The following is a 27,684-nucleotide window of genomic DNA, read 5'->3' on the forward strand; positions in this document are numbered from 1 at the left end:
AGATGTGGGAGTTGGTGGAAAAACTACGGGGTACAAGAGATCACCAGGAGATCCACACTCCCAGAGTGTTGGCTTCCTAATAGAAGCCTTTAGCAAATGATTCCTCTTGAATGGAGTGGTGTTCAGCAATCTGTGCAGCGCAAAAGGCAAGAATCTCTATTCTGCATTTGAAGGGTATTCTTTTGCTTACTTTGATGTTCCTGAAGGGGTCACTTTTAATGACCTCTGGTCATGAAAGGTTTAAAAGCTTACAGCACTCTGTACAAAAAAAAAAGGTATATCAAGAGCAGAGCACAAGGCTGAAGTGAAAATAAAGGGCAGCATAAAGTCATCTTCTGGAGTGAGAAAGTGAGGCAGGCTGTTTGGCCAAGTTCAGCATAATTAATATGGGATCAGTGACCTGTAGTGACTAAAGCATCCTGAACCTCTCCTAGCTGCAGGCTGAAAATAGAAAATGCTAGGAGCGCATGCTGCCTCCCAGCAAGAAAACAGATCCCTGACAAGCATCCAAACCACTGCCTGTAACCCTACAGATGCCGGACACAAGCGCTGGAGAAAGATGCTGCCTGTCTGCAAGCGCGGTCCTTGTTCTTGAATGCTAAGAGTTAATAAAGAGAGACTAATAGCGACGCGCCGCTCCGGAGCTGGGATTTGCAGTCTGCCAAAACAACTCTGCCGCCTGTGCTTCTCCCAGCATGGGGGAAGAGTGCATGTCACGGAGACAGAAGAGAGCGCTTCGTTGGCGAGCCGCGCCAGCCGGAGATTATCAGGATAGATGCTGTCACGCTGCCAGTGATGCGGCGCTCACACTGCGTTCTCTGTACGGCTGCACACCAACACGCCCACGCGCCAGCCACCCCGGACACACTCCCCTCCAAGTCTATGCATGCCTCTAACGGCTTTTCACACATCTAACCGCGCACACAACTTTTAAAATTCCTTTTCTATCAAAGGGAAAACAGAAACAATGAGGCCATATGGACCCGTTTAAACTCTAACCAAAATAAGCTGTAAAAAAATAAATAAATAAATGTAATTGTGACTTTGATGTGCTGCGCCGACAAACAACATTTGTATTAAAGAACCCCAATGCACAGAGTTGAATGGAAAGGCTGGGGGTACTACACAGTCCCTAACTATACTTTAAAGCAGGGGTCTCCAAACTGCGGCCCGAGGGCCAGATGTGGCCCTTTGCTAGCCTTTATGTGGCCCTTGGGGCACTATTCCTCCCACTGACACCAACAAGGGGGTGCTATTTCTTCTACGGATATCAATGATGGGATACGATTTCTCCTGCTGATAGGGGCCCTAATCCTCCTCCTACTGACCACCAACCCTGAGGCCATATTTATTCTCACCGGTGTTGGTCCCGGGACATTTTCTGCCCCCACTGGCCACAATCCGGGCCCTCCTAAAGTCCGAAGGACAATAAAGTGGCCCTTTGTTTGAAAAGTTTGGAGACCCCTGCTTTAAAGCACAACTCCAGCCAAGTTGTTTCTAGTTTTGGACAAAGTGGGAAGGTTCAGAAGCTTTGTCAAATTTTCAATTGAGATCATGTGGCAATATTTTTGTCAGCTTCACCCACATTCGAGCCACTGAGAATAATAAATACAACCCCAGGAAATCAGCAGAAACTAAGCAATTTACCATCTTCACGTTCCATCAACAACCAGAAATTGGCTGATTGTATGATCAAGTCCGGACAATAATTTGACAATTTTAATTCACTCAGATCAATTCACAAAGCTTTTACATGAGCTTAAAGCAGCCCATCAGCCGTCACTAAATGGCGGACGTCGGTCTGTACACAGATCGAAAGCCAGTTCTTATCCGGACCACGGGGTAGATTCAGATAGGTTAGCGGATCCGCGTAACCTATCTGATTTACGTCACGCCACCGCAAGTTTTTGAGGCAAGTGCTTTATGCGGCGCCGTAGCGTAAATCCCCCGGCCGAATTCAAATTCGGCGGGTAGGGGGCGTGTAATATATAAATCATGTGCAGTCCGCAAAATTTCCCAGCGTGCATTGCTCCAAATGACGTCGCAAGGACGTCATTGGTTTCGACGTTAACGTAAATTACATCCGGCCGTATTCGCGACCGACTTACGCAAACAACGTAAAAATTTCAAAACTCAGCGCGGGAACGACGGCCATACTTAACATAGCATACGCCGCACATACCCCTCATATAGCAGGGGTAACTTTCCACCAGAAAAAGGCGAACGCAAACGACGTTAAAAAAAATGCGCCGGGCGGCTGTTCGTTTCTGAATCGGCGTAACTCCCCATTTGCATATTCGACGCGTAAAAGATACAGAAGCGCCACCTAGCGGCCGGCCTGGAATTGCAGCCTAAGATCCGACGGTGTAACACAGTTACACCTGTCGGATCATAGGGATATCTATGCGTAACCGATTCTCTGAATCAGTCGACGGCGTATCAGGAGATACGCCGTCATATCTCCTATCTGAATCTGGCCCTGTGTCTCCACCATTTAGCAGCCTGGGTGTCCTCTCCTGTGTGGTATCCTCCTTTCCCCGCCGCTGGCACAGCATTTATTCCTTCCCAGCAGATAGAAGGCAGAAGGGGGGGGCACAGCACATCTGGGCAGAGGGCCAGAGCTGCCCAACTTTTCTAGTCAACAAGCCAGTGATTTGGTGCTAGGATGCGAGGCGGTCCTAGCAATCAATCACCTGAAAGGTTGCCCAGCTCCCGCTCTCTGCCCGGAGATGCTGTGCCTTGTGTTTTCTATTGGCTGCAATGGATAAGTGCTGTCCAAAGTATGATTGGAAAGAAGAGGAAGAAGAGTTGTCAGTGGAAAAACGTGGTGCAAGGGAAATTCACATAACGGGGGCTGGGGTACATGTAAGGGGGGCTGTAAAGAGGACTGGGTGCAAAGAAGGGAGACTGTGAAGGGAAATGGGGTGCAAAGAAAAGGTGCTGTGAGTAGGACTGGGGTGAGAGGCTGTAAAAGACTGTGGTACAAGGAAGGGGGCTGTTTAGGTGACTGGGATGCAAGTATGGAGGGGGGTCTGTAAAGGGGACTGGGATAGGATAATGGGGGGCTGTGAAGGGGACTGGGATTCAAGGGGGGGGGGGCTGTACAGGAGACTGAGGTATAAATAATGGGGGCTGGGGGGGTTTTGGTGCAAGGAAGGGAGGCTTTGATCTAAAGGGTTGACACTGTGAAATGGAGAGGGACTTTGATGTGAGGTGGGGGCTGAGGGCACTGATGTAAAAGAGGAGGGTCTGTGATGTAAGAAGGGGGGCTGTGGTGTGAAGCGGGGACAAAGGACATTGAAACAAATGTAAACAAGGGAAAAGGGGGTGAAAGGGAAGGGGATAAGACAAAACAAAAAGGAAAAAAGGGGGAGGGGGGGCAAGGGGAGGGAGGAAGGAGAAAGGAAAAGGGAAGGGGAGGGAGGGAAGAGGACAAGATACACAAGGAAAGCACTTACATAAGCCACATCCGTAATGATAAGAATATAGAAAGAACACCCAATTCAGGAATGAGCAAAGGTCGGACTTTGAGGCACGCGGAAGTATAAAAAATATATTATTTATCACAAAAATGAAAAAAATTATTTTACACAATAACAGTGGTATAGTAGAATGTGAATAAATACAGTCACAATAAAACCATCTGGATCAGAAGTGTATGAGTAGTGAATAAATCCTATTGAAGTCGCCTACGCGTTTCACCGTGGGGCTTCTTCAGGACGAGACAAACAGGATTTTTGCTAATATGTAGATATTGTTTCACAATCTGATGCATTACAGTGGGTGCATCCATCCAAGAGAACTCCAGACATAAACGGAGTACAGGCATACCCCACTTTTAAGTACACAACGGGACCAGAGCATTGATGTAAAACGAAAATGTACTTAAAGTGAAGCAATGCCTTTTTTCACTTCTAGGCTGTAGTGGGGGTGCCAGGGGCTTTAGTGGGGGCATCAGGGGAACACTCACATGTAAATAAGCTCATCTGATGCAAGGGGGGCCGCTCCAATCCATCCCCCGGACATCGCGCTGTGCACAAAGGACAGTGCTATTGAGAGGCTGGATGGCATTCTGAGGGAATGTGATGTCACCGGAGGTGGGGAGGCAGCCAGGATACAGAGAGCACACTGGAACTGGGCAGGCTAAGTGCTCAGAACTTTAGTTCCGTCTAATGAGGGTGCACGGCGAGGAATATTTGTACTTGTGAGACACTTTACGTACACTCGCAGGCATGTCCGTACTCGCGAGTGTACGTAAAGTGAGTGTCCGTAAAGCGGGGTATGCCTGTATATACAAATATTGTGAGACTGTTTAAAGGTCTCATTTAATGGTACCAGAAATGGTCATCAATAGTCCAAGCATAATGTGTCTATGATGACAATTTCACGACGTCAAGGACTAAACACTTAAATGCAGACACAGAGAAAGGCATGGAAGGGGTGTGAATCAGGATAACGAAAAAAAAACCTGGATAGTCCAACAGGGGACTTGAAGCTGGGGCAGAGAATAGCTCAAAAAAGGCACAAGGTATCCAAAATCAGATGGATGGCATGTCCTATTTGACAGGGATCGTCAATTGTCTCATGGAGAGATACAGCGGGGAGATTCTAATGTAAACAAGCATCTCCCCGCTCTGCATAGTGATAATGACAGTGATCACAGCTCCCTGTAATTAGAAGCGGTGAGGACTGTCTTGTCACACACAGCCCACCCCCCCTACAGTAAGAAACACTCACTAGGGCACACTTAACCCTTACAGCGCCACCTAGTGGTTAACCCCTTCACTGCCAGTGTAATTTTCAGCTAGGCATAACTTCAGTTTTTTTGTTGGCACATTCAAAGTCACTTAAATCCCCATTCTTCCCCATTCTGAGGCTCGGTTTCAACTTCAAGTCCTCTTCACCACGTCTAGATGCGTAAATGCATTGAGTTGTTGCCATGTGATTGGCTGATTGTACAGCTGTCCCTAATAAAGTGGCCTGTGTGTGTATAAATATTTTTGCTTACTGTTTACGGCTGTACCTCAGCTAAGTATGTTTGGGGCAGTTCACTGGCACACAAGGCAGGAGTTCCCAGAGGCTTCCTGGTTTCCAATACCCTGCAGAGGCTGTTCTGCCTGTTTGTCTATCCTAGTGTAGCACCCCCTTACTTTCAGTATGGGCACTACGCTAAAGTTAGTGGGCAATGGGAGAGTTACTTTGCTCCTATTCACAATTTATTAAATTGGGACTTCTGTCATTCCAGAAAAGTCCACTGGGTCAGTCTGTGCTCCAGGGATGCGGTACCATCCCTGGCCAGCAGTTGGCACCAGAGGGGTTCTGGCAGAGCAAGTTTTCCCCAGCAGCCAATCAGAGGAGTTTTTCCCTCGCAGGGCATGCTGGGGGAAGGGTATATCTGTGACAGGTGTCATGTGCTTAAGATCTTCCCGGTTCCAGGTGCGGCATCCACCTTCAGAGTGCGCGCATCCATATAACCCGCCGGCGCGGCCCACCTGGCCAAAATTGCAGACTGCACGGAACCTCATCCGGAGGTAAAAGGGGACTCCAGTGACTTACTGGGTCCCCAGTTCTATTGAGAGGATCCCAGGCTGGGTGCCGTTCGATTGGGGGGTCGGCTTTCACACTGGAGTGAATAAAGCAGCTGTTTAAAGGCGGATTGCAGGCACTATTTTTAACGCTATAGCGCCTGCAAAATGCTCTCAATGTGAAAGGGGTCCTAAGGAATACATGACACCTGTCACAGATATACCCTTCCCCCAGCATGCCCTGCGAGGGAAAAACTCCTCTGATTGGCTGCTGGGGAAAACTTGCTCTGCCAGAACCCCTCTGGTGCCAACTGCTGGCCAGGGATGGTACCGCATCCCTGGAGCACAGACGGACCCAGTGGACTTTTCTGGAATGACAGAAGTCCCAATTTAATAAATTGTGAATAGGTGCAAAAATATATATACACACACAGGCCACTTTATTAGGGACAGCTGTACAATCAGCCAATCACATGGCAACAACTCAATGCATTTACGCATCTAGACATGGAGAGGACTTGAAGTTGAAACCGAGCCTCAGAATGGGGATTTAAGTGACTTTAAATGTGCCAACAAAAAAACTGAAGTTATGCCTAGCTGGAAGGGGATTTCCTGCCTCTATTTCTAAGTGTCCAATTACCTGAAGGTGGCAGCATAACTCTATCCAGGGATTTTTTTCTAAGAGAATAGGTGCAGGTACGCGCCCCCCCTTTTTAGTCACCCCCTTGTCTCCGTCCCTACCCACCTTTGAGCACATCCCTTGGCGCCACCTCCCAGTCCACCCTTTGTAAAAAATACAGAACCAAGTATCTTTTTTGGTGCCAAGTAATTTGTATGTAATGTGTTAATTATAACAAGAAAAGCAGGTAAATAGATATCTCCAGCAATTACAGAACCCAACACCAACAATCGATCCCTCAGCAACAATAGAGGCCCCCACTAAAACAATAGACCCACTTCAGCAACAATAGACCCCCTCCAACAAAAAGATATCTACTAGCAACCAACATTAATAGACCCCTCAGCAGACAGCAATAATAGACCCCTCCATCAACAGTAGATCCATCACAGCAACAATAAACCCTTCCCTCAACAGTAGATCCCCCCCCAGGCAGCAATACACACCTCCCGCAACAATAGATCCCCCACAATGGGAGCTGTTCAGAAACACCCCATTCCCGAGTGTTTTCGAATGTTTCCGAGATCAGCCAAGCTGTCCGAGTATTTCCGAGGCTCTACGGCGCCCCCCCCCCACCTCTGGCCACATACGGTATTGCATGCCACAGAAGTCAATGCTGAACTAATTATTTTAGTTTCCATTGACTTCTATGGGAAAACTCGCTTTGATATGCGAGTGCTTTGGATTACAAGCATTCTCCTGGAACGGATTATGCTCGTAATCCAAGGTTCCACTGTACGTTAAATTTCAGTTGGAATAGTGAGCAATAGCGCTTATAAAAAACAATTCCTAGCTGGCGAAATACTTCCGTTAACTCAAGGTTATGGCAAAGTCAGGTTACAGTGATTTATTGGCAAGTCACACAGACATAACAGGGAATAAGAACAAACTGCTCTACTTGCATGGAAGAACTCTCCGTCTTCTGTTATGCCCTGTGCACAGAACACCTGTATCTGAATACAGCTCATGCACGGAGCTGGCGAAACTAAGATTTAGAAGGACTGAGACTAGGGTAAGATGATTATATAAGAAATGCAAACCTGCATTTGGTATGTATTAGAGAATAGCCATATGCCATTAATCTGTCTCTAGATAGGCTACAAATAACTTTATGTTTTCATTAACACCTCAAGGCTTAGTGCAATTAGTGTAGTTTAATGATGCTTGTTTGCACTTCGTTGTAAGCTTGCTGTGCTTGTTTGCACTTAGTTGTAAGCTTGCTCAGTGTGCTGTGACATCTTTATCAAATGTCAGCAAAGATGTTGTTATTAAATGGTTAGGTATTGTGAGATATATTGTGTTATAACGGATACGTTGTTCCTCACATATGCTTGATATTTAATGTATATGATACCCCCCCACCCCTAATAAAGCCTATTTCATATTTTTGTACCTTAAGCCGTTGCTGACCCGCCGTTTTTTTTGCTTTCTGGGGGCTCCCTTGTCCTCTCCAAACCCCTTTTTTTATATAGCTTTTTGGCAGGTAACTCGTCTAGTCCTGGCGAATCGGCCGGTACACCAATTATTTAGGTCATCGCTAAAGGGAGTGTGGATTCAAGGATTCTTTTATTTTCTAATGTTATTTAGGAAGCTATGTTCAGGATTTTTGTGGAGCGGTAAATTATTTAAGTGAAATGTATTGAATTCCACGCTACAGTTTGGGTGTATGGGCTGCTGCCCCCCTAGTAAACCTCCCTAGAGAGGAGTATGAAATGGGATAGAAGTGGTGTAATATAGGGGTAGTGGCGCAACCTAAGGATGGTTACTGAATATCCAATCACTGGTGTGGTTGATAGCTAACACTTCATATATAATGAAGGTGTGTAAGAAAATATATAGTTTGTCGGACACCTCTGTGCGGTGGGCTCATGAGAAGGACCCCCGAATTGGTTGCAGTAGGTTACCCTATTAATACATTTCAGAATCCCGGCAATGTGTTCTGAATCTGTGTTAGGTGCGTGAGATGTCTCTGTGCTAAATGGTGATGGTAGTTGTGAATATCAGCCCTCATCGACCAGTGCTAAATTTAATGCCTAAGGCCAATGGGAATAAGTGCACAAATGGCAAAAATTAGAAAAAGTGAAAAATTAATTAAAAATATTTTGACAAATAATAATAATTTGGTAAATTATTTACTCAACGCCTCCATATAAAATGATGTGCTTTACTAAAAAGTTTATATAGATGTTCACTAAAAACTAGAACAGATGCATCACGTGCCAGGGCTGTATAATCCATTCAGTGGGCAGTACCCGGTTACAGAAGGCAACACCAAGAGTTAACACATATATACTGTATTGTAATAACTTACTCCGTTTGCATTTTCTGTCCAACTCTAGACATTCTGTGGCTGAATTCAGAAACATTGGATAGAAGAAGATCCTGGACTGCCGCACTCCGTAAAATGATGTCTTTACTGTACAAATAAAATCCAAAAAACAACCAAAGCAATAGTCAAAACGTAGTGAACAACAGGAAAAAGGTGGCTGACATGTTTCACATCATGTGATGCTTACTCATAGCTAGTGAACAATGACAAAAGCTGTGTTTAAAAAGAGGAGGGTAGAAAAGGTGAATGGGGTGTTTCACCAATTAACCCACAGGCGATCGTTAGTCAATGGAACACTTTGATGAACCCTGATGTGTCACACATGGACGACTATCGTGTATGGGAATAAATCAAATAAAAATATGGGTCTTAAAAGAGTTCTGCCCTTGATGCATACCCAGGGTTTGACAAATTTGCTTGGAATCTAGGAGCCAGCTAAAAAAAATAGGAGCCAGAAAACGTACCCCGTCCCGCCAAGCTCGCGCGCAGAAGCGACCGCATACGTGAGTAGCGCCCGCATATGTTAACGGTATTCAAATCACACATGTGAGGTATCGCCGCAATTGGTAGAGCGAGAGCAATAATTCTAGCCCTAGACCTCCTCTGTAACTCAAAACATGCAACCTGTAGATTTTTTTTAAACGTCGCCTAAAGTTTGTCGCCATTTCACGAGCGGACGCAATTTCGAAGCGTGACATGTTGAGTATCAATTTACTTGGCGTAACATTATCTTTCACAATATAAAAAAAACATGTGGGCTAACTTCACTGTTGTCTTAATTTTTAATTTAAAAAAAGTGTATTTTTCCCCAAAAAAATGTGCGCTTGTAAGACCGCTGCGCAAATACGGTGTGACAGAAAAGTATTGCAACCGCCGCCATTTTATTCTCTAGGGTGTTAGAATAAAAAATATATATAATGTTTGGGGGTTCTAATTAGAGGGAAGGAGATGTCAGTGAAAACAGTGAAACACACATTAGAACTGCTGTTTTACTTGTAATGCCAACGGCCACCACAAGATGGCACCAGATCACAGAAGGAAGCTTAGGCCTGCAGAAGGCCGCAAAGCCGTGGCCTCAATTACCGGCGGGCGCGGAGGGGGAGCACGGAGACACAGGATCCTGTATCTCCATGCGCCCCCACCTCCCCCGCCGCGCGATCCCACCTCCCCTGCCGGAAATTGAAACTGCAGCTTTGCGGCCTTCTGCAGGCCTAAGCTTCCCCGGGTGCCAGGTCACAACTTCTTGCTGCAATTGCGACCGGGCACCCGGATTTTGTCGAGCCCTGCTGTACCATACACCCCACTACCCCCTCCCCCTATATATACCATACACCTCACTATCCCCCCCTATATACCATACACCCCACTATCCCCTCCCCCTACTTAGCAATGATTGTATTGGTCAGGTTGTCTCTCTACTGATGGTGGGGGACTGACTTGTAATGAAATTGAGACTTTTTAAACTAAATATGAATCAATTCTCTGCATGAAGGTAAAAAAAATTGTAGCGTAATTCTCACCTGGTACTGTGACTCCATGCGCCCCCACCTCCCCCGCCACGCGATAGTGGCAGGCCCGCTGGCCTTCACAGAAGGAAGCTTAGGCCTGCAGAAGGCCACGGCTTCAATTGCCGGCCGGCGCGGCAGGGGCGCACGGAGACACAGGATCCTGTGTCTCCATGCGCCCCCACCTCCCCCGTCGCGCATTCGCGGCGGGCCCGTGCCAGCCGGTATTTGAGGCCGCGGCTTTACGGTCTTCTGCAGGCCTAAGCTTCCCCGGGGGGCCAGGTCACAATTTCTTGTTGCAATTGCGACCAGATTTTGACGAGCCCTGCGCATACCATAATGTCATCTCTGGTTTGTCCATTATATTCTATGCTACATTAGTATGCGTCTCTTTGAGCATTTTTTTTTATACACGATAGTCGTCCATGTGTGACACATCAGGGTTCATCAAAGTGTTCCATTGACTAACGATCGCCTGTGGGTTAATTGGAGAAACATCCCATTCACCTTTTCTCCCCTCCTCTTTTTAAACACAGTTTTTGTCATTGCTCACTAGCTATGAGTAAGCATCACATGATGTGAAACATGTCAGACACCTTTTTCCTGTTATTCACTACGTTTTGACTGTATTGCTTTGGTTGTTTTTTGGATTTTATTTGTACAATAAAGACATTGTTTTAAGGAGTGTGGCAGTCCAGGATCTTCTTCTATCCAATGCACCAGTGCATAGCCAGCACCTATTTGGTTTAGTGGGACGGAAGCAAAGCCAAGGGATCAGCAGTTTTTAGAGCGGTATCGTCTCCCGCCGAATTCAGAAAGATAACTTTCGGGGGACAGGGGAAGCACCGGGTGTTGAGAAGTTCTAAGGCTTTTAAAGTTTAAAACAGGAAACAAATCCTCTTTCCCGATTTGGAAATCTGTACAGTGGAAAGTAGTCCTGCTTATGAAAAATAAACCTGACAACATGCTACCTCTAACCTGGTGCACATTCTGGTAGCAGTTTTTCTTAAAGTAATCACGACACAAGAGACGGGGTTGAGAAAGGGGATTCATCATGCAGGTGGTCCTTGCCACCTCTCGTTCTGTTAAATAAGCCACCCTCCACAAGCCTGGCCATGCCCATTTTGTTTGTGTGTCAAGGTCAAACCATTTAAAAGTGTTCCCTAATGCATAGTAATGCAATGCACAATTTGGGGTTCACATATACATCATGTCTATAACTCTCATGCAGATAATCCAAGATTTAATGTTTAGACATGCAAGGATGACCCAATATTTGTAAGTCATATGTTCAAGCCTCTTACCAGAGGCAATATAACAACTCATGTAACTAAATATGGTCATTCTATAACCACATCTGCTTTGCAAGCCATTCGATGTCTGATATAAATTCAATCACCTGCTGCCCACACAAAGCCCACCTATTATAAACTAACTAAACGTTTTTTTACCTTAAAAAGCTCGCTTGGCTTGACTTCTCCTATGGATCACAGGAGTGAAGTTGGTTTTGCACTCTCGTGACCGTTTTCAGCAGAGAGAGGACTGAAGTCTCTCTGCCGACATCACAGAAATCAGTCCAGGCACCGCGTCATCCCGACAATGGTAGTCTGGATCTGCCAGGTGCCTGGAACTTGCTTGTGTGTCTTTACTGTCACTACAATTGAGACGTGAGAACAAGATCGAAATCTGCTTCAGATACTTGCTTACTTTTGTGCCATTTTTGCAATAATGTACTTACATAATAAATGTAGATCACAAACTGCTAGAAAGACAAAAAAGAGATTTTTAATACAGCTTACCTGTAAAATCTTTTTCTTGGAGTACATCACGGGACACAGAGCGGCATTCATTACTATATGGGTTATATGGAGTACCTTCAGGTGTAGACACTGGCAATCTCAAACAGGAAATGCCCCTCCCTATATAACCCCCTCCCATAGGAGGAGTACCTCAGTTTTGTAGCAAGCAGTATGCCTCCCAAAATGGTCCTCAAAAAAGAGGGGTGGGAGCTCTGTGTCCCGTGATGTACTCCAAGAAAAAGATTTTACAGGTAAGCTGTATTAAAAATCTCTTTTTCTTTATCGTACATCACGGGACACAGAGCGGCATTCATTACTATATGGGATGTCCCAAAGCAATGCTTACAATGAGGGGAGGGAGAACATCTCCAAGACAAAAGGATTTAATTTAGAGATATACTCAAATCATAATAAATCCAACTTAGTTGAGAAAAATAAAATTTTTAAATTTAACTCGAACAAGAGGAGCCCCCGGAATCCGAGGGTCTCAAACTGCAGCCTGCAGCACTGCCTGCCCGAAGGCAGTATCAGTATTCCTTCTTACGTCCAACTTGTAGAATTTTGTAAACGTGTGGACAGAAGACCAGGTTGCCGCCTTGCAAACTTGAGCCATAGAGATCTGGTGGTGTGCTGCCCAGGAGGCGCCCATGGCTCTAGTAGAATGAGCCTTTAATGATACTGGAGGAGGCAACCCTTTCAAGCCGTAGGCCTGAGTGATTAATTGCTTAATCCACCTAGAAATGGTGGACTTTGCAGCTGCCTGCCCCTTCTTGGGCCCATCCGGTAGAATGAACAGCACATCTGTCTTCCGGATCTTCTTTGTAGCTTTAAGATAGGCCTTCATGGCCCTGACAATATCCAAGGTATGCAGCAACCCTTCCTTTCTGGAAGTAGGTTTAGGGAAGAAGGATGGTAATACCAAATCCTGGTTCAAATGAAAACTGGATATGACCTTCGGAAGGAAGGAAGGATGAGGGCGGAGAACGACCCTGTCCTTATGAAAAACAAGATATGGTTCCTTACAGGATAAGGCTGCCAGCTCCGAAACTCTTCTTGCGGAAACTATGGCAACCAAAAATACTAACTTCCTTGTCAGTAGAACCAAAGGAATATCAGCCAACGGCTCAAACGGTTGTTTCTGTAAACTTGACAGAACAAGATTTAAATCCCACGGACAAAGCGGGGATTTAACTGGAGGTCTAATACGTAAGACCCCTTGAAGGAAGGTCTTAACCAGCGAGTGGGTGGCCAGCGGCCGCTGAAACCACACTGACAGAGCAGAAATCTGTCCTTTGATTGTGCTTAATGCCAATCCTTTATCCACTCCTAGCTGGAGAAAACTTAATACTCTATCGATGGTAAATTTGCGAGAAAGCCATCGCTTGGACTCACACCAGCCTACATAGGCCTTCCAGACCCTGTAATAAATCACCCTAGAGACCGGTTTCCTGGCTCTGATTAGGGTAGAGATTACTTTCTGAGACAGACCTCTACCCCTGAGAATCAGGGATTCAGCTTCCAGGCCGTCAAATTTAGATGCCGTAAGGCAGGGTGGAGGATCGGACCTTGCGATAGCAGGTCTGGCCGTAGAGGAAGAGTCCAAGGGTCTCCCACTACCATCCTTAAGATTAGTGAGTACCATGCCCTTCTGGGCCATGCTGGAGCTACCAGGATGACTGGTATGTGCTCCACCCGGATCCTGCGCAGCAGGCGGGGTAGTAACTGGAGCGGGGGAAACGCATAAAGAAGTTTGAACTGATGCCAAGGGCAAACCAACGCATCGGTTCCGCAGGCCATCGGATCCCTTGAGCGGGACATGAACCTGTCTAGTTTCTTGTTGAGTCTCGATGCCATGATATCCACGTCCGGCACTCCCCATCTTTGGCAGAGTGCTTGAAAGACTTGTGGATGCAGAGACCATTCCCCCGGCCATAGAGTCTGGCGGCTTAAGAAGTCCGCCTGAAAGTTGTCCACTCCTGGAATGAATATTGCCGATATGCAGGGCACATGAGCCTCTGCCCATAGGGGAATCAAGCTCACCTCTCTCTGAGCGGCTTGACTCCTGGTTCCCCCTTGGTGATTTATGTATGCCACGGCCGTGGCATTGTCTGATTGAATTCTCACCGGGAACCCCTGCAATTTTGACGTCCAAGCCCTGAGGGCTAGTCGAGCAGCTCTGAGCTCCAAGATGTTGATGGGCAACTGCTTCTCTGGCTTTGCCCAAGTACCTTGGCGAGTGCAACCATCCAAAATTGCTCCCCAGCCCGTCAGGCTGGCGTCTGTGGTCACTATCTTCCAAGCCACTGGGCTGAAAGACTTCCCCTTCAGTAGATTCTGAGGGTCTAACCACCAACACAGACTTTGTCGGACTCTTGATGAGAGCGGCAACGGGATATCCAAGGCCTGTGGCCTTCTGCTCCATGCTGACAGGATGGCTGCCTGTAGGATGCGAGTGTGGCTCTGGACGTATGGTACCGCCTCGAATGTGGCCACCATCTTGCCTAGCAACCTCATACATAGGCGAATAGTCGGTTCTTTCTTGCTTAGAACCAGTAGGATTAATTCCTTGATGGCTTTTACCTTCCTCAGAGGTAGGAACACTCCTTGTTGTTCTGTGTCTAATCTCATGCCGAGATATTCCAACTGCCTTGTGGGCTGGAAAGCTGACTTTTCTCGATTTAGGACCCAGCCGAACCTCTCGAGGTATTGGACCGTGAGGGCCACTGCTCGCTCCAAGCCGGGAGACGAGTGATCTATGACTAGGAGGTCGTCCAGGTATGCTAGGATCGTGACCCCTTGGATCCTTAGTTTGGCTAGGATTGGAGCTAGGACCTTCGTGAACACCCGGGGGGCCGTAGCCAACCCGAAGGGAAGCGCCACGAATTGGAAGTGACGCGAAGCCACCATGAAGCGTAGATATCTTTGATGTGGCTGATAAATTGGAACATGAAGGTAGGCATCCTTTATGTCTATGGACGCCATGAAGTCGTCCTTCTGGAGTGTGGCAGCTGCTGACCGCACGGATTCCATCCGAAATGAGCGGATCTTTAGATATGCATTTACCATCTTTAGGTCCAAAATTGGCCTGACATCTCCATTGGATTTTGGGATGATGAATAGGTTGGAGTAGAAACCCAGCCCCTGTTCCAGGACTGGTACCTCTACTATTACTTCCTGGGAAAGTAGATGATCTAATGCCGATCTTAATGCGGCTCCCTTTTCCGGATCGTTTGGGATCCTCGACTTCTGGAAATGAGGAGGAGGAAACCTTAGGAAATCTAATTTGTAGCCTGTGGCCACGGAAGACCGTACCCACTCGTCGGGAATGCTGGCTTCCCAAATCTCTGAAAAGAGTCGCAGCCTTCCCCCCACCTTCGTGGGTGGGGGCGCCCCTTCATAAGGTTGGCTTGGGGGCTGGTTTTGCTGGTTTGCGAAACCACTGCCTTTTGCCTCTAACAGCCTGTCCTTGTGATCTGCTGTTGAAGCCGAAGTTTGCTTTTGCAGGAGGCCGTCGATACTGCTTGGCATTAGAGGGCCCCTGCCCAGGGGAATACTGTCGTTTAAACGCAGGTCCCTGAACCTTCTTCTTAGTTGGCAAGAGAGTACTCTTGCCGTTTGAAATGGTCTGAATGTATTTATCTAGGTCTTCTCCGAAGAGTCGTCCTCCATGGAAGGGGAACCCTACCAGGAGCTTCTTGCATGGGGGCTCAGCCTCCCAGCTTTTTAACCATAAGAGTCTTCTCATATGGATAAGGGATAACGATAAACGTGACGCTTGCTGGATAGAATCCTTGATTGCGTCTACCGTAAAACATATGGCCTTAGGGACATCCGAAAATTTTTCTGCCTGCTGGGCCGGAATAAGTTTAAGCATCTGCTTAAATTGATCCGATAATGCTTGAGCGACCCCAATCGCAGCCACAGCTGGCTGTACTACTGCCCCTGCAGTAGTGAAGGAGTTCTTAAGTAGTGCTTCCAAGCGCTTATCAACTGGATCCTTGAACACCTGTATGTTTTCTACAGGGCATGTTAACGATCTGTTAACACATGAGATGGCTGCGTCCACTGCAGGAGTAGCCCATCTTTTGGAAAATTTTTCTTCCATAGGATATAGGACAGAGAACCTTTTAGGTGGTAAGAAGATCTTATCTGGCTTGTTCCAATCTTGGAACAAAATTCCCTCTAATAGAGGATGGATCGGAAACACAGCATTGCTTTGAGGCGCCCTCAGTGAGCCCAAAGCTGAAACCGTCGATACCTGGAGATCTGGTACTGGCAAGTTGAATGCCCTATGGACCAAGTCCGACAATCCTTGAATCCACCAGCTCTCCCTCAGGGAGACTGCCCCAGACTCCTCTGTATCCGGGTCTTCGATCCCTGAACCTACTTGGTCCTTGTCCAAGAGGTCGTCCAATTCCCCTGAGGAAAGGACCTCCTCTTCTGAGGGTCCGCGCTCGGGCGACGGAGATCTATTCCGCTTACTGCCCCGCATAGCTGCGGCTATCATTTTTCCCATGCTTTTCTGCATCTCTTTTAAAGAGGTGAGTAATACCTCCTCCGTGACCATCTTAGGGTTGGACTGACCCGCGTCAGCTCCAGCCCCAGATCCCGATGGCCCCAAGGCTCCCTGTAGGGAAAACAGCGGCATACCATGGTACAATACCGAGGTACACCTGCTACCTATTGGTATTTGGAACTATAAAAGTTAATTGTCCAAACACCTGTTTGGGGGATAAAAAAATGCTTCCTCTCCCCTAGATGATTTTTTTTTTTTTTTTTTTCGTTTTTGTTTCAAATCCAGGAAAGAAAAAACATTCTGTCCCCCTGAGTAGTATTGCAAAGAAAAACTATGAGATGGAAAAGAAACAGCCTATTTCTAGGCTTGAAAAAACAGTCCTCTGAAGACTGCAATATCCTTTCTGGCCACTGTGTGTCCTCGGCGCCCCGTGCTGCCGCTCTGGTCTTTCTCCTCAGTTCCAAAGTATTGAATGGAACAAACAAGGAAGGGCCGCCCCTTCCTTTAAGCCACTGACCCGCCCTTCCCCCCCAGCAATCTCAAACAGGAAATTCCCCTCCCGACAGGGGGAGGGGGGGGGGGATTTTGGGAGGAAGGGACCTCTCTGTTCCAGCAAACTGCAGCCTGCAGCCTGGAACCATGAGGAGGTCAGCGTTTTGCCTGCTTGCAGGCTCTGAGGAGGAAGACTGAATGGAGCATCGCCTGGAGGCCTGCAGGTAAGCAAAGCTCTCTGACACACACATATATTTTTATATAACACAGGCCCCACTCAATGCTTTTCCAACACTACAAGGGAGGTCACATCTTATGGGGAATAATACATAGAGAGCCATCCTATCTTTATGATATGTGACTAGTTTGCCAGATGCAGTGCATAACTTTAGGCATGTCCCCTGTGACCCCCCAGAAAAAAACCTGCTAAGAACCAAGTTCCGCAAGTTTTCCCCTCACTTACCTGCTCCATGCCGCAGGACTTTGCCAAGCAAGAGGCCCAATCTTCCCCCATCTCCGTGGGGATGTCTAGACCTTCAGGCCCTGGGTTCCTATGAAGGATCCACTGTCCTGGGCCCATATAGCACCCTGGCAACAGAAAACTTTAGGTACCCAAAGGTTTCTAAGTTCTGGGCCCAGGGTCCAGCTCTCTAAAAAGAAAAGCATTATGGGCTATACCCCAAGGGTTTGGGGTCCGGTTACTGACCACTTTAGCGCTGAGGCTTTTTTGGACAGAACCGGTAGCTCACCTAATCCCAAGGATGCGGAGGCAAGCTAAACCATGACTAACACCTAAGACACTGGCGTAAAAACTGAGGTACTCCTCCTATGGGAGGGGGTTATATAGGGAGGGGCATTTCCTGTTTGAGATTGCCAGTGTCTACACCTGAAGGTACTCCATATAACCCATATAGTAATGAATGCCGCTCTGTGTCCCGTGATGTACGATAAAGAAATCCCTTCATATGTTTCACAGCAGCTACCCATCACCCCTCACACCATATAATTCAAGACAGCAGACACAGCGTATCTAGATGGATCCTTGCTAGCTTCCTCATTCTCATTTTTAGCTTGGAAACAAGTGCTCTCTACCTGTAGCTAAACATACAACATGCCAGAGCTGCTTTCTTCAAAAGTCAATAATATGAAGAGAAATATTCATATAGCCCAACATTAAAAACATTAAAACAAAAAGCTATGGGGAGCCTCAGGCCCCCCACCGGCGTCTGCTCCATCAGTTTGATGGGGTAGGGCCGGAGAAAAGACTTCGGTCAGACAATGAAGAGTTGAATGAGCGTTAAACTTTCTACAGCTCAAGTTGGTATATTGTGCTAGCAGGTGTTCCCCCTTCCCCCTTGATGTTCTGTTTACATTTTTATTATCCCTATTTTACTTTTCTTTTTTATCCTTTGTGCAGCTGCTCTCAGGTTTCTGGGCACGGTACCTAGGGACACAGTCTAATGCTCATCTCGATTAGAGGGTTAACACCCTCGCCGGGGATGCACTGACCGGAGCTGGTAGGGGTGATCCATAGATGTGTGAATTTATTTCATGGTTGTTATATGTTGATAATTACTCCCCCAGATATGCCCTCCGAATTGTATGCACCCCGCGATATTCCTAGACCTTTCCTACTTTACTGATTGTGTATACCTGGCGATAGATTTCCCATGCATTGTGGCCTTACATTTTTTGTTTTTGTCCTGTCTCATGTTATTCTGTTTGTTATCTGCAAATATCTTTAAAATAAAAAAAGCTATGGGGTGCAAATACCTTTTTTTTTCTCAGTCTTTATCTGCCTGCTCCAGTGAAGACACATACAAGTTAATTTAAACAGAGCAAAGCTCAGACTTCCATGGGCTGGTGATGGCAACTCTCACAGGGAAAAGCCAGAGGTAAAAGGAATATTTGAAAAGTAGCCTGGGGTCATTGGATGTATTAAAAAAGCTAATGAATTTTTAAAGCACCGTTAAGCTTAAAGGTAAATCCCAATATACATTCCAGGCCCCCCATTTATTGGGTTCAATGAACGCAACAAAAAGCAATAACAAGGTCTGCACCAGATGAACTAAGTGTGGCTAAAAGCAGATGTTTTGACACCGCCACAGCACTAAATGCATGACTTCTAATACAGTGACTTTTACCACATGTGAAAAAAAAAATCAATCCATCACTTCACAGAACTTCAGTGTGACCATTGGTACATTTTATGTCATCACCTATTCAGTCAACGCTCACATGACAGTTTTCCACTGTATAGTTTTCCTAAAACACCAAGCGAAGAAACAAAAAAAGAAAACTATGGCCCTTTTTGGAGTAGCTGTACATGTACAGTAATAACTCGCCAACATACCTGGATTATACAGGGCAGAGCCAGCTCAGGGAACCCGATGCAATAAGCCTGGGTATGTAAATATTCCATTGTCAAATCATACATTTGGTCAATTAGCCCATCCTACAAAGAAAGCAAAAAAAAGCAAGGGTTTGTTAGATAAAATCTATAAATAATCATAGGCAAGTGTAGGTGATGAAAATTCTGTTCTTTGAAAAGTTTTTAATTAGAAAACGACACTGAGGCAGCCAAATTTACACATGATGTGCTTCCTGGTTATCTTCAGCATAGTGATTGTATTTTATTTGCCTCTCAGCAATTCTCCAAAGCACTATGGTTTATTGTAGCCATTAATGGGCAGATGATAAATAATGTTACCAATTTTGAACATCACTTGAGATAGTAGTTTCTGACTGATAACGGCAGATTAGAAGGGGCCCTTGGGTCTATAGTTTTATCATCTCACAAGGAGAATTTTCATCTTGTAGGAAAAAAAAAGCTTTCTGCAATCTTAATCCTTCATTCCCTTATGGAGATGAGAGAAATAGCGAAGTAAAGCATGTCCACTACTATGCTCACAAGGCAAAATTTGAGGCAGGTCCTGATGCTCAAGAATGAGCAGGCATCTTCGTCTAGTAGCGCTTCTGCTGTGTTTATATAAGAAGTCTGAGAAATTTGCCGATTCACTGCTGAGAGGATTAATCGTCATGAGCTGATCTGCTGCTGAGTCACTGCTTGGAGGGCAGAAAGGTGAGCTATGCTGCCGAGAGAAGTTAAAGCAGAATTCCAGCTTCAACCCACCTATTCTCATCAATGCCCCCTCCCCCAACACCTATGCTAACTAACGTGTAAAAAATATATTTTATATACATACCTACTTTTAGCCCGCTCTGGTCACATGATCCCCTGCATCAGCCAGTGGCAGCTGCAGGGGAAAAGAGTGTTCGACAATGGCTAGGAAAGCCTGTCACCCACAGCCTCCCATGTACCAGACGTTGTCGGTGCTCTCTCTCCCCTGCAGCCATCACTGGAATGACACAGGAGAGCTAGAACAGGGGAATAGACCAAAGCAGGCTAAAAAGAGGTAAGTTTATACAAAAATGACCGAATAGTGGTGAAGGAGAAAAGGGTGAATGTCCTTGCATGGCATGACATGTTGGGTGTTATATTTTTTACTTCTATAGGTTGCACCATTAATTGCACCTGGATGAAAATGGTGTCTTTATTTTAAGCTGCAAAGGGGGGGGGGGGGGATTATTTTCTATGCCCACAATGGGTTTAGTCAGCATTGGCAGTAGGATAGGAAAAAGAACAAATACAAATACAAGAGTATTTAGGTTTAGGCTGGAATTCTACATTATAAGGATACATTATAAGTATTTCAGTGCTTCTGCTGTAAATTATGGTGATGTATTCCTTCACAGTGCCCGCAGCTACAGGGGTCAGTGAAGACTTGTTTTAAAAATGATTTACTGTTTGTTTAGAATATTTAGATATAAATACTTAAATTACATAAATTGTACTGGACTAGGACCGAAGAAAAGATGGGAATAAGAGCCCACTACTAATGCGACCCAAAGTATTGTATGTTAGAATTCTCTTTCATCATGCTATAGATATATATTAGTTTAAAATCACACCATGAAATGGCACATGGGTAAAAATAAATCTCATGTTAATAGAACTAAATCTTTACCCTAAACACTTTTTCCTGTAAGTTGGTGTTGGACAATTTCAGGATGACTGCAAAGTTGATCGGTTTTACACTGATTCTTCCTGGCCTCTTGTTAAAGTTCATTTGCTGAAAAATCTGCAAAAAATAAAAAAAACACAAGGTTTAGCAGGTTCGGTAAAAGATGTCACTTCATAAAACACATAATCAGGACACCAGAACACTGCACGATAGCAGGGTGCCTGCAGAAGCTTGCATGTTTTTTCTATCAAGATCCAGGCCTCTCTTCTACGGTATGTAATGAATATTGACACGTTTGTTTTAATTGTTTAAATGTTATATCATGTTATTAAACCATCTATGCTGGCACAAGCACACAAATCGCAGCTTTAAGAAGGTTAAAGTTGTTGTAAAGGCAAAAGGTTTTTCATCCTAATGCATTCTATGTATTAAGATAAAAAGCCGTCTGTGTGCATCCCTAATACTTACCTGAGCCCCATCTCTGCCCAGCGATGTCCATAGTGTTTCGGCTGTCGGGGACTCTCCCTCCTGATTGGCTAAGACACAGCAGTGGTGCTGTTGGCTCCCGCCAAAGTCAGTTAGCCAATCAGGAGAGAGATGGGGGTGGCGCCAAACCACAGCTCCATGTCTGAATGGATACACAGAGCTGTGACTCAGCTCGGGTGCCCCCATAGCAAGCTGCTTGCTGTGGGGTGAACTTAACAGGAGGGAGAGGCCAGGGGCATAGAAGAGGGACCTGAGAAGAGAAGGATCTGGGCTGCTTTGTGCAAAACCACTACACAGAGCAGTTACGTATAACATGATTGTTATTTTTAAGACCTTGTGCCAGAATTGTATTGCTGTTGTTGTCTTTGTTTAGAAGAGTTTCCCTTATTTCCTCCTGTTCAAAAGGGAAAATTGACATCCAACAGATGAAATAAAAAAAATAGTTGTACATATATGATTACAAAACTATAGGTACAAAAAAAAAAAAAGCTTTACCACACAATCACACCAATAATATGTGCATTTAGTGGATCTCTTACATTTATTTAAGAAACAAACTGAAGACTCTTTATTATATTTAAGCAGCTTTCGCATTGCTCGATCAGTATTCAGTACTCTCACCGTGGAACTGAAGGCTGCAATAAAGTGCCCAAGGACTAGAATGCGGTACTAAGATGTGAGAAGCTTTTTAACGCGTGCTGAGCACACCATTCTTCAACCCAACATTCATCGGTCAATCCCTGAGCCAATATCAGTGTGCCTTTTATTTATTTTTTTAATGGGAAGACTAAAAAAAATGTAACCGACAATTGCGCGGTCGTGCGACGTGGCTGCCAAACAAAATTGGCGTCATTTTTTTCAAACAAATGGAGCTTTCGTTTGGTGGTATTTGATCACCTCTGCGGTTTTTATTTTTTGCGCTATAAACAAAAATAGCACGACAATTTAAAAAAAAAAAATGCAATATTTTTTACTTTTTGCTATAATAAATATCCCCAAAAAAGATATAAAAAAATGTTTTCCTCAGTTTAGAGCAATGTTTCTCAATTCCAGTCCTCAGACCCCCCAACAGGTCAGGTTTTCAGGATTTCCATTATTTTGCACAGGTGATTTGATCAGTTTCACTGCCTTAGTAACCACCACAGCCTTTTCATCTGAGGGAAATCCTAAAAACCTGACCTGTTGGGGGGGCCTGAGGACTGGAATTGAGAAACACTGGTTTAGAGCAATACGTATTCTTCTACCTATTTTTGGTAAAAAAAAAAAATCTCAATAAGTGTTTATCGATTTGGTTTGCGCAAAATGTATATTGTTTACAAAATAGGGGAGTGTTTTATGGCATTTTTATTAATAATTTAGTTTTTTTACTACTAATGGCGGTGATCTGCGATTTTTTTCATGTTTGCAACATTATGGCGGACACATCGGACACTTTTGACACATTTTTGGGACCACCGTAATTTTTACTGTGAAAAGTGCTAAAAAAAATGCACTGATTACTGTGAAAATGGCAATTGCAGTGAAGGGGTTAACCACTAGGGGGCGCTGTAGGGGTTAAGTGGGACCATGTGTGTTTCTAACTGTAGGGGGCGGGGCTGGACGTGTGACGTCAGTGATAGTCGTTCCCTATATCATGGACGATCACTGACATTGCCACAGAGAAGAACGGGGAAGGTTTAAACTCACCTCTCCCCATTCTTCAGCTCCTGTAACCCGATCGCGGACACCCGCAATCAGGTTCGCGGGCACGATCACGGAGCTACGGACCGGGTCGCGAGGGGACTTATATACATGTCCATGTACACAGCTGTGCCTCTCTGCTGACGTATATCGTCGTGCGGCGGTCCTTAAGTGGTTAAGGAACAGGTAACCAAAACTCAAATTAAAGTTGTATTTAAAAAAAAAAAAAATCAGACAGGTATTTTTATGGCACAAGAGACTGAGGATTCTTCCTGCATATCAGTGGTAATGTACACCATGTCACAAATTCATAGATCAGAGTTGATTACGGCACTTGCTCTGTGGCATGGTGATGTGATTCCCATGCGGATGCGTGGGGAGTAAAGCCATCATGACGCGGCCATTCAAGTGGCCGAATAGAACAAAGGAGGAAAACCGGAAGATGGAAGCGCCCCCACACTGACAGCGCAGGAGGGCATATTTTGACAGGTGTCATAATAGTGTCATTATTAAACAGGGTGTCACATTATTGCACAAAGCAGCAGGGTGCCCAGATGAAAAAACAAAATTGTAACAAGTTCACTACCGTTTTAGAGCTGCTAATGTGATGTTAGCATTAAAAGCAAGAATTGTATGGTTCACATTGCTAGTAGGGACTGATCTACTGGAAGCAGGACATTAAGAAAACTGCACCTTTACCTAATTTTTACTACACTTATACTGCATGCTTGTTTACTAAAGTTGTTGTTAATGGCACCAATGCTTCATAAAGGGCCCCAACGATGGCCAGCAGAAAATCAAAGGACCATCCCTCCCATAAAAGTCCAATTTGTTCCCTTCATTTCTATGGACGGTGCACATCCAGTCAGTCTAGGCCTAGTATAGTCCCATTCAATGCACTTTGGTAGTATATTTTCGGTGTTTAGTAAACCAAGCTTTATTATTGATCACTGCTGCACTAAGGGTGACCTTGCTATTGTTTGCAGTTTCTGCCCCCATCCAGCCTGTGGTATCGATCTCTGCTCTGTACACCTGTGTAAGGTAGGAAAGTTCTACCTACACAGTGTGTGTGGGGGGGGGGGGGGTGTAAGGGACAGAGGACACTGCCTTGGGGGCACAAGAAATTTGCTATGGGGGTTGAGAACAGTATGGGAGTGATGTGAAGGTGGACAGAGGATACTGCTATGTGGTACAGAAAACACTGCAAAGGGGGGCCCAATTAGGGACCCCATCACCCCTGGGGACAGGAACCCCATCACCCCCTGGGGACAGGAACCCCATCACCCCCTGGGGACAGGAACCCCACCTGTGGACCATGCTGGCTGGCAGGGCTGGTATCAGCCACCCTTGGGTGCCAGGATGGGGGAGGGGCAGTAAATTATGAATCCCCAGGCACATGCTCCCTCGGGGAGAACTTGCTTTGTATTAGTGAAGCACCTTAAAGTGAGGTAAACCTGTACTGTTATTATTACTATGATAGGATTATCATCTTAATTTATCAGCAGGTGAATGCGGCCCTCCGTGCATTTACATACATTGAATCCAACCCTTAAGTGGAAAAGGGTAGCTGACCCCCTGTATTAAAGTGTACCTTTACTAGCTGGTTCAATGCCCATTTTCTTTGATATAGTAGTACTTACTGGGATGCCAAGTATTACTTTCAGAGATTTTTTTGTGATATGGCATGCTTTGTACACTCAACCTAGTCTGTCAGAGGGGCTGAAGTTTTTATAGACATCGAAGGCAAAGAACAGAGGACCTATCCTAACCAGCGGCTCCTACGGAAGCAGCACTACATATGCCTGGCATCCCACAATAACATAAAACTTTGCACTTTCAGATAAAGCGATCATTCCCAGCTTCAGCAAGCAGATCTGGAAGATGGAAGAACATATCTGCCTTCAAACAATATATTATTGCAACAGTTGTTAAAATAAGTTAGTTAGCAAAAAAAAATAAAAATAGAAACACAAACTGGCTAGCTAAACTATGGCTGTTTATTAAACAATACGGTTTTTATTTTTTGCGCTATTAACAAAAGAGCGACAATTTTGAAAAAAAAAATATATAATTTTTTTTTTACTTTTTGCTATAATAAATATCCCCCAAAAATATATAAAAAATATTTCTTTCCTCAGTTTTGGCCGATACGTATCCTTCTACATACGCAATAAGCGCATATTGATTGGTTTGCGCAAAAGTTATAGCGGCTACAAAATAGGGGATGGATTTATACCTTTTTTTTTTATTTTACTAGTAATGGCAGCGATCTGCGATTTTTATCTTAACTGCAATATAGTGGCGCACACATCGGACACTTTTGACACTATTTTGGGATCATTCACATTCATACAGCGAACAGTGCTATAAATATGCACGGATTACTGTGTAAATGTGACTGACAGGGAAGGGGTTAACACTAGGGGGACGATCAAGGGGTTAAATGTGTACCCTAGTGAGTGATTCTAACTGTAGGGGGAGGGGACTGACTGGGGGAGGTGACCAATTGGTGTCCCTATGTACAAGGGACACACCATCGGTCTCCTCTCCCTGACAGGACGTTTCCACACACACAGATCCGCGGTCCTGCTCAGTTGAAGCATGAATGAAGCATGAACGTCTCATACACTTGTACAGTATGTGCCACGCAACAAAAGACAGGGCACAGAGGGGCTCAAAACAATCAGCAGCATACGATCCTGTAGAAGGATAAAGAAAAGTACATAGACAATTACCAGGACTGATCCCAACATACAGCAAGGAAGTTGTACTTCTACAGGAGACATAAGGCAAAGTTCACAAACTACTGCTGATGCAATTCCCAATGATCAATGTGTACACCTTTCCAATGCTGCCGTCATTCTCACAACAGACCTGCAGAGCTGTCACCTGTCACCTAAATTCCATAATGATCACCCCTCCTGAACACAAAATCTCATGTAATTACACCAGAACTCTCCAGTCTCCACCTCCTGGGCTGATCCAATGTGGAGGTTTAGAGGTGAAAGCATGCAGTATGTAAAGCCTGGTCCTAACAAGTGTGAACCTAGGCTACCTGGACAGGAAATACACCTGCCAAGTCTGTGAAGCTCCTGGAAGAACAGAGTTGGGGAGGGAGACCGATGGGGGAGAGACGAGATGGAGACAGTTCAGCTCCCACTCACTCCAAGGCTGCTCACTGCTATCTGATGGCTCACACAGGGGCATCCATCATGCAGCCAGATGCTGCTGTGACTTTGAATCTCATGCCCACATCCCCTTTCTATACTGGCAGCACGCAAGGGATAGGAGTGTGGGTGGGGCAGACAGAGAGGTAGGGGGCGGGAGGAGGTAGAACAGATAGATCCTTCTTCCTTTTCTCCCGTCCAAGCACGGATGAAGGGGGGAGAAGGGTGGAGGCTGGGCTTAGTGACCCAGTCACAGACACTGCAGCCAGCCGCTCCGAAGTTAAATGAGCGGCTTCTGAGCAGGCATAATGTCCATGGAGGAGAAGGGGGGGGGGGTCATTGCAAACTACCTTCTTCACCATCCAATATGCCTGCACAAAGCCACCTATTTCAGGCTGTACAAAAAAAAGCACCCATACCCAAGGGTTCCCATGCCATCCCTGCTTCTGCTGGCCCCTCCTCCTGGTCCCACTTAGCTCCTCCTCCTCCTCTCACAGTTTAGTGTTGATTGCCTCTGCAGAAGCCATGGCTGAGGCGGGTTACTCCCTCTCCGTTGTCTCACTCAGCTCCTCCCAGCTCAGTGCCAATTGTCTGTCATACTGTTGTTTATTGCAGGGGCTGCAAGGAGCGATGCAGATGGAGGTAGCTAGGTAAAGCTGCGACCAGGGCCGGCGTAAGCACTTGTTGAGTTTGATGCCAGTCATAGCGCTGTAAAACAGCCGCCTAGGCTGCCTTATGCTGGCTCCAGCCCTGGCTGTGAACATTAGCTGCTTTTAATATGTATATGAAAATACTGTAGTGAATAGTTGTATGAGCTATACAATATACAGCATTCAGAGTGGAGTAGTGTACAGTGTGTAATATACTGTCCAACATACATAACCGCCGCTCCTCTGAAAAACAATTATTGCTCAGATTGCATTTCAGAGGAATTTGACAGGCAGTAAAAAGTTGACATGTCGCCTAGTCTATGCCTGTTTTAACACCCTAAATGCAGCAACACCGCTACACAACCGTGTGCACTGCATGCATTTGTGAAACGGTTGAAGCGCAGTCCCATACATCTAGGGATATACTTCCAGCCACGGGCAAAACATGGGTACATCCCCGGCCACTGCTTCGGCCACTAAAAGAGGAGCAGTTGGGGGGTGGTAAAAACGTCTCCACCTTGTGGTTTTGCCAACCCCTAACCTCACTTGTCAAAGAGTCCTTGGTTCCCATCTGTGTGGCTGCGTGCTGCATGTAGGGCAGGCTATTCCTCTCAATGGACTGCCCTACACAGGAAAAGAAATCCACAACCTTTTTGTTAAAATTGTCAATGCGTGGAGGGCATCAAAAAGAACAAATGACATTCCTGCGTGTCTGCTGAAGAGCAACAGCGTTTATGTATCAGGATTGCGCACAAATCTGCACATTTTCTGTGGCAAGCAGTAATATGAACCAAGCCTTACACTGGGGTACCTCGAGACTGGAAATACTTT

General features: G+C 45.6%; 1 protein-coding gene across 1 annotated transcript in view; it reads right to left on the reverse strand.

Annotated features, from left to right (window-relative positions):
- NOC2L (NOC2 like nucleolar associated transcriptional repressor) overlaps positions 1-27,684 on the reverse strand; it is a 174,069-nt gene that overhangs the window by 64,610 nt on the left and 81,775 nt on the right. The window contains exons 13-14 of the mRNA XM_040325958.1: positions 20,874-20,987; positions 19,199-19,300 (exon numbers count right to left, since the gene is read on the reverse strand). Coding sequence (XP_040181892.1) covers positions 19,199-19,300; positions 20,874-20,987 — 216 coding nt within the window. The remainder of the gene's footprint in view (positions 1-19,198; positions 19,301-20,873; positions 20,988-27,684) is intronic.

The sequence above is a fragment of the Rana temporaria genome, chromosome 10 (assembly GCF_905171775.1).
Source record: "Rana temporaria chromosome 10, aRanTem1.1, whole genome shotgun sequence".
NCBI lineage: Eukaryota > Metazoa > Chordata > Amphibia > Anura > Ranidae > Rana > Rana temporaria.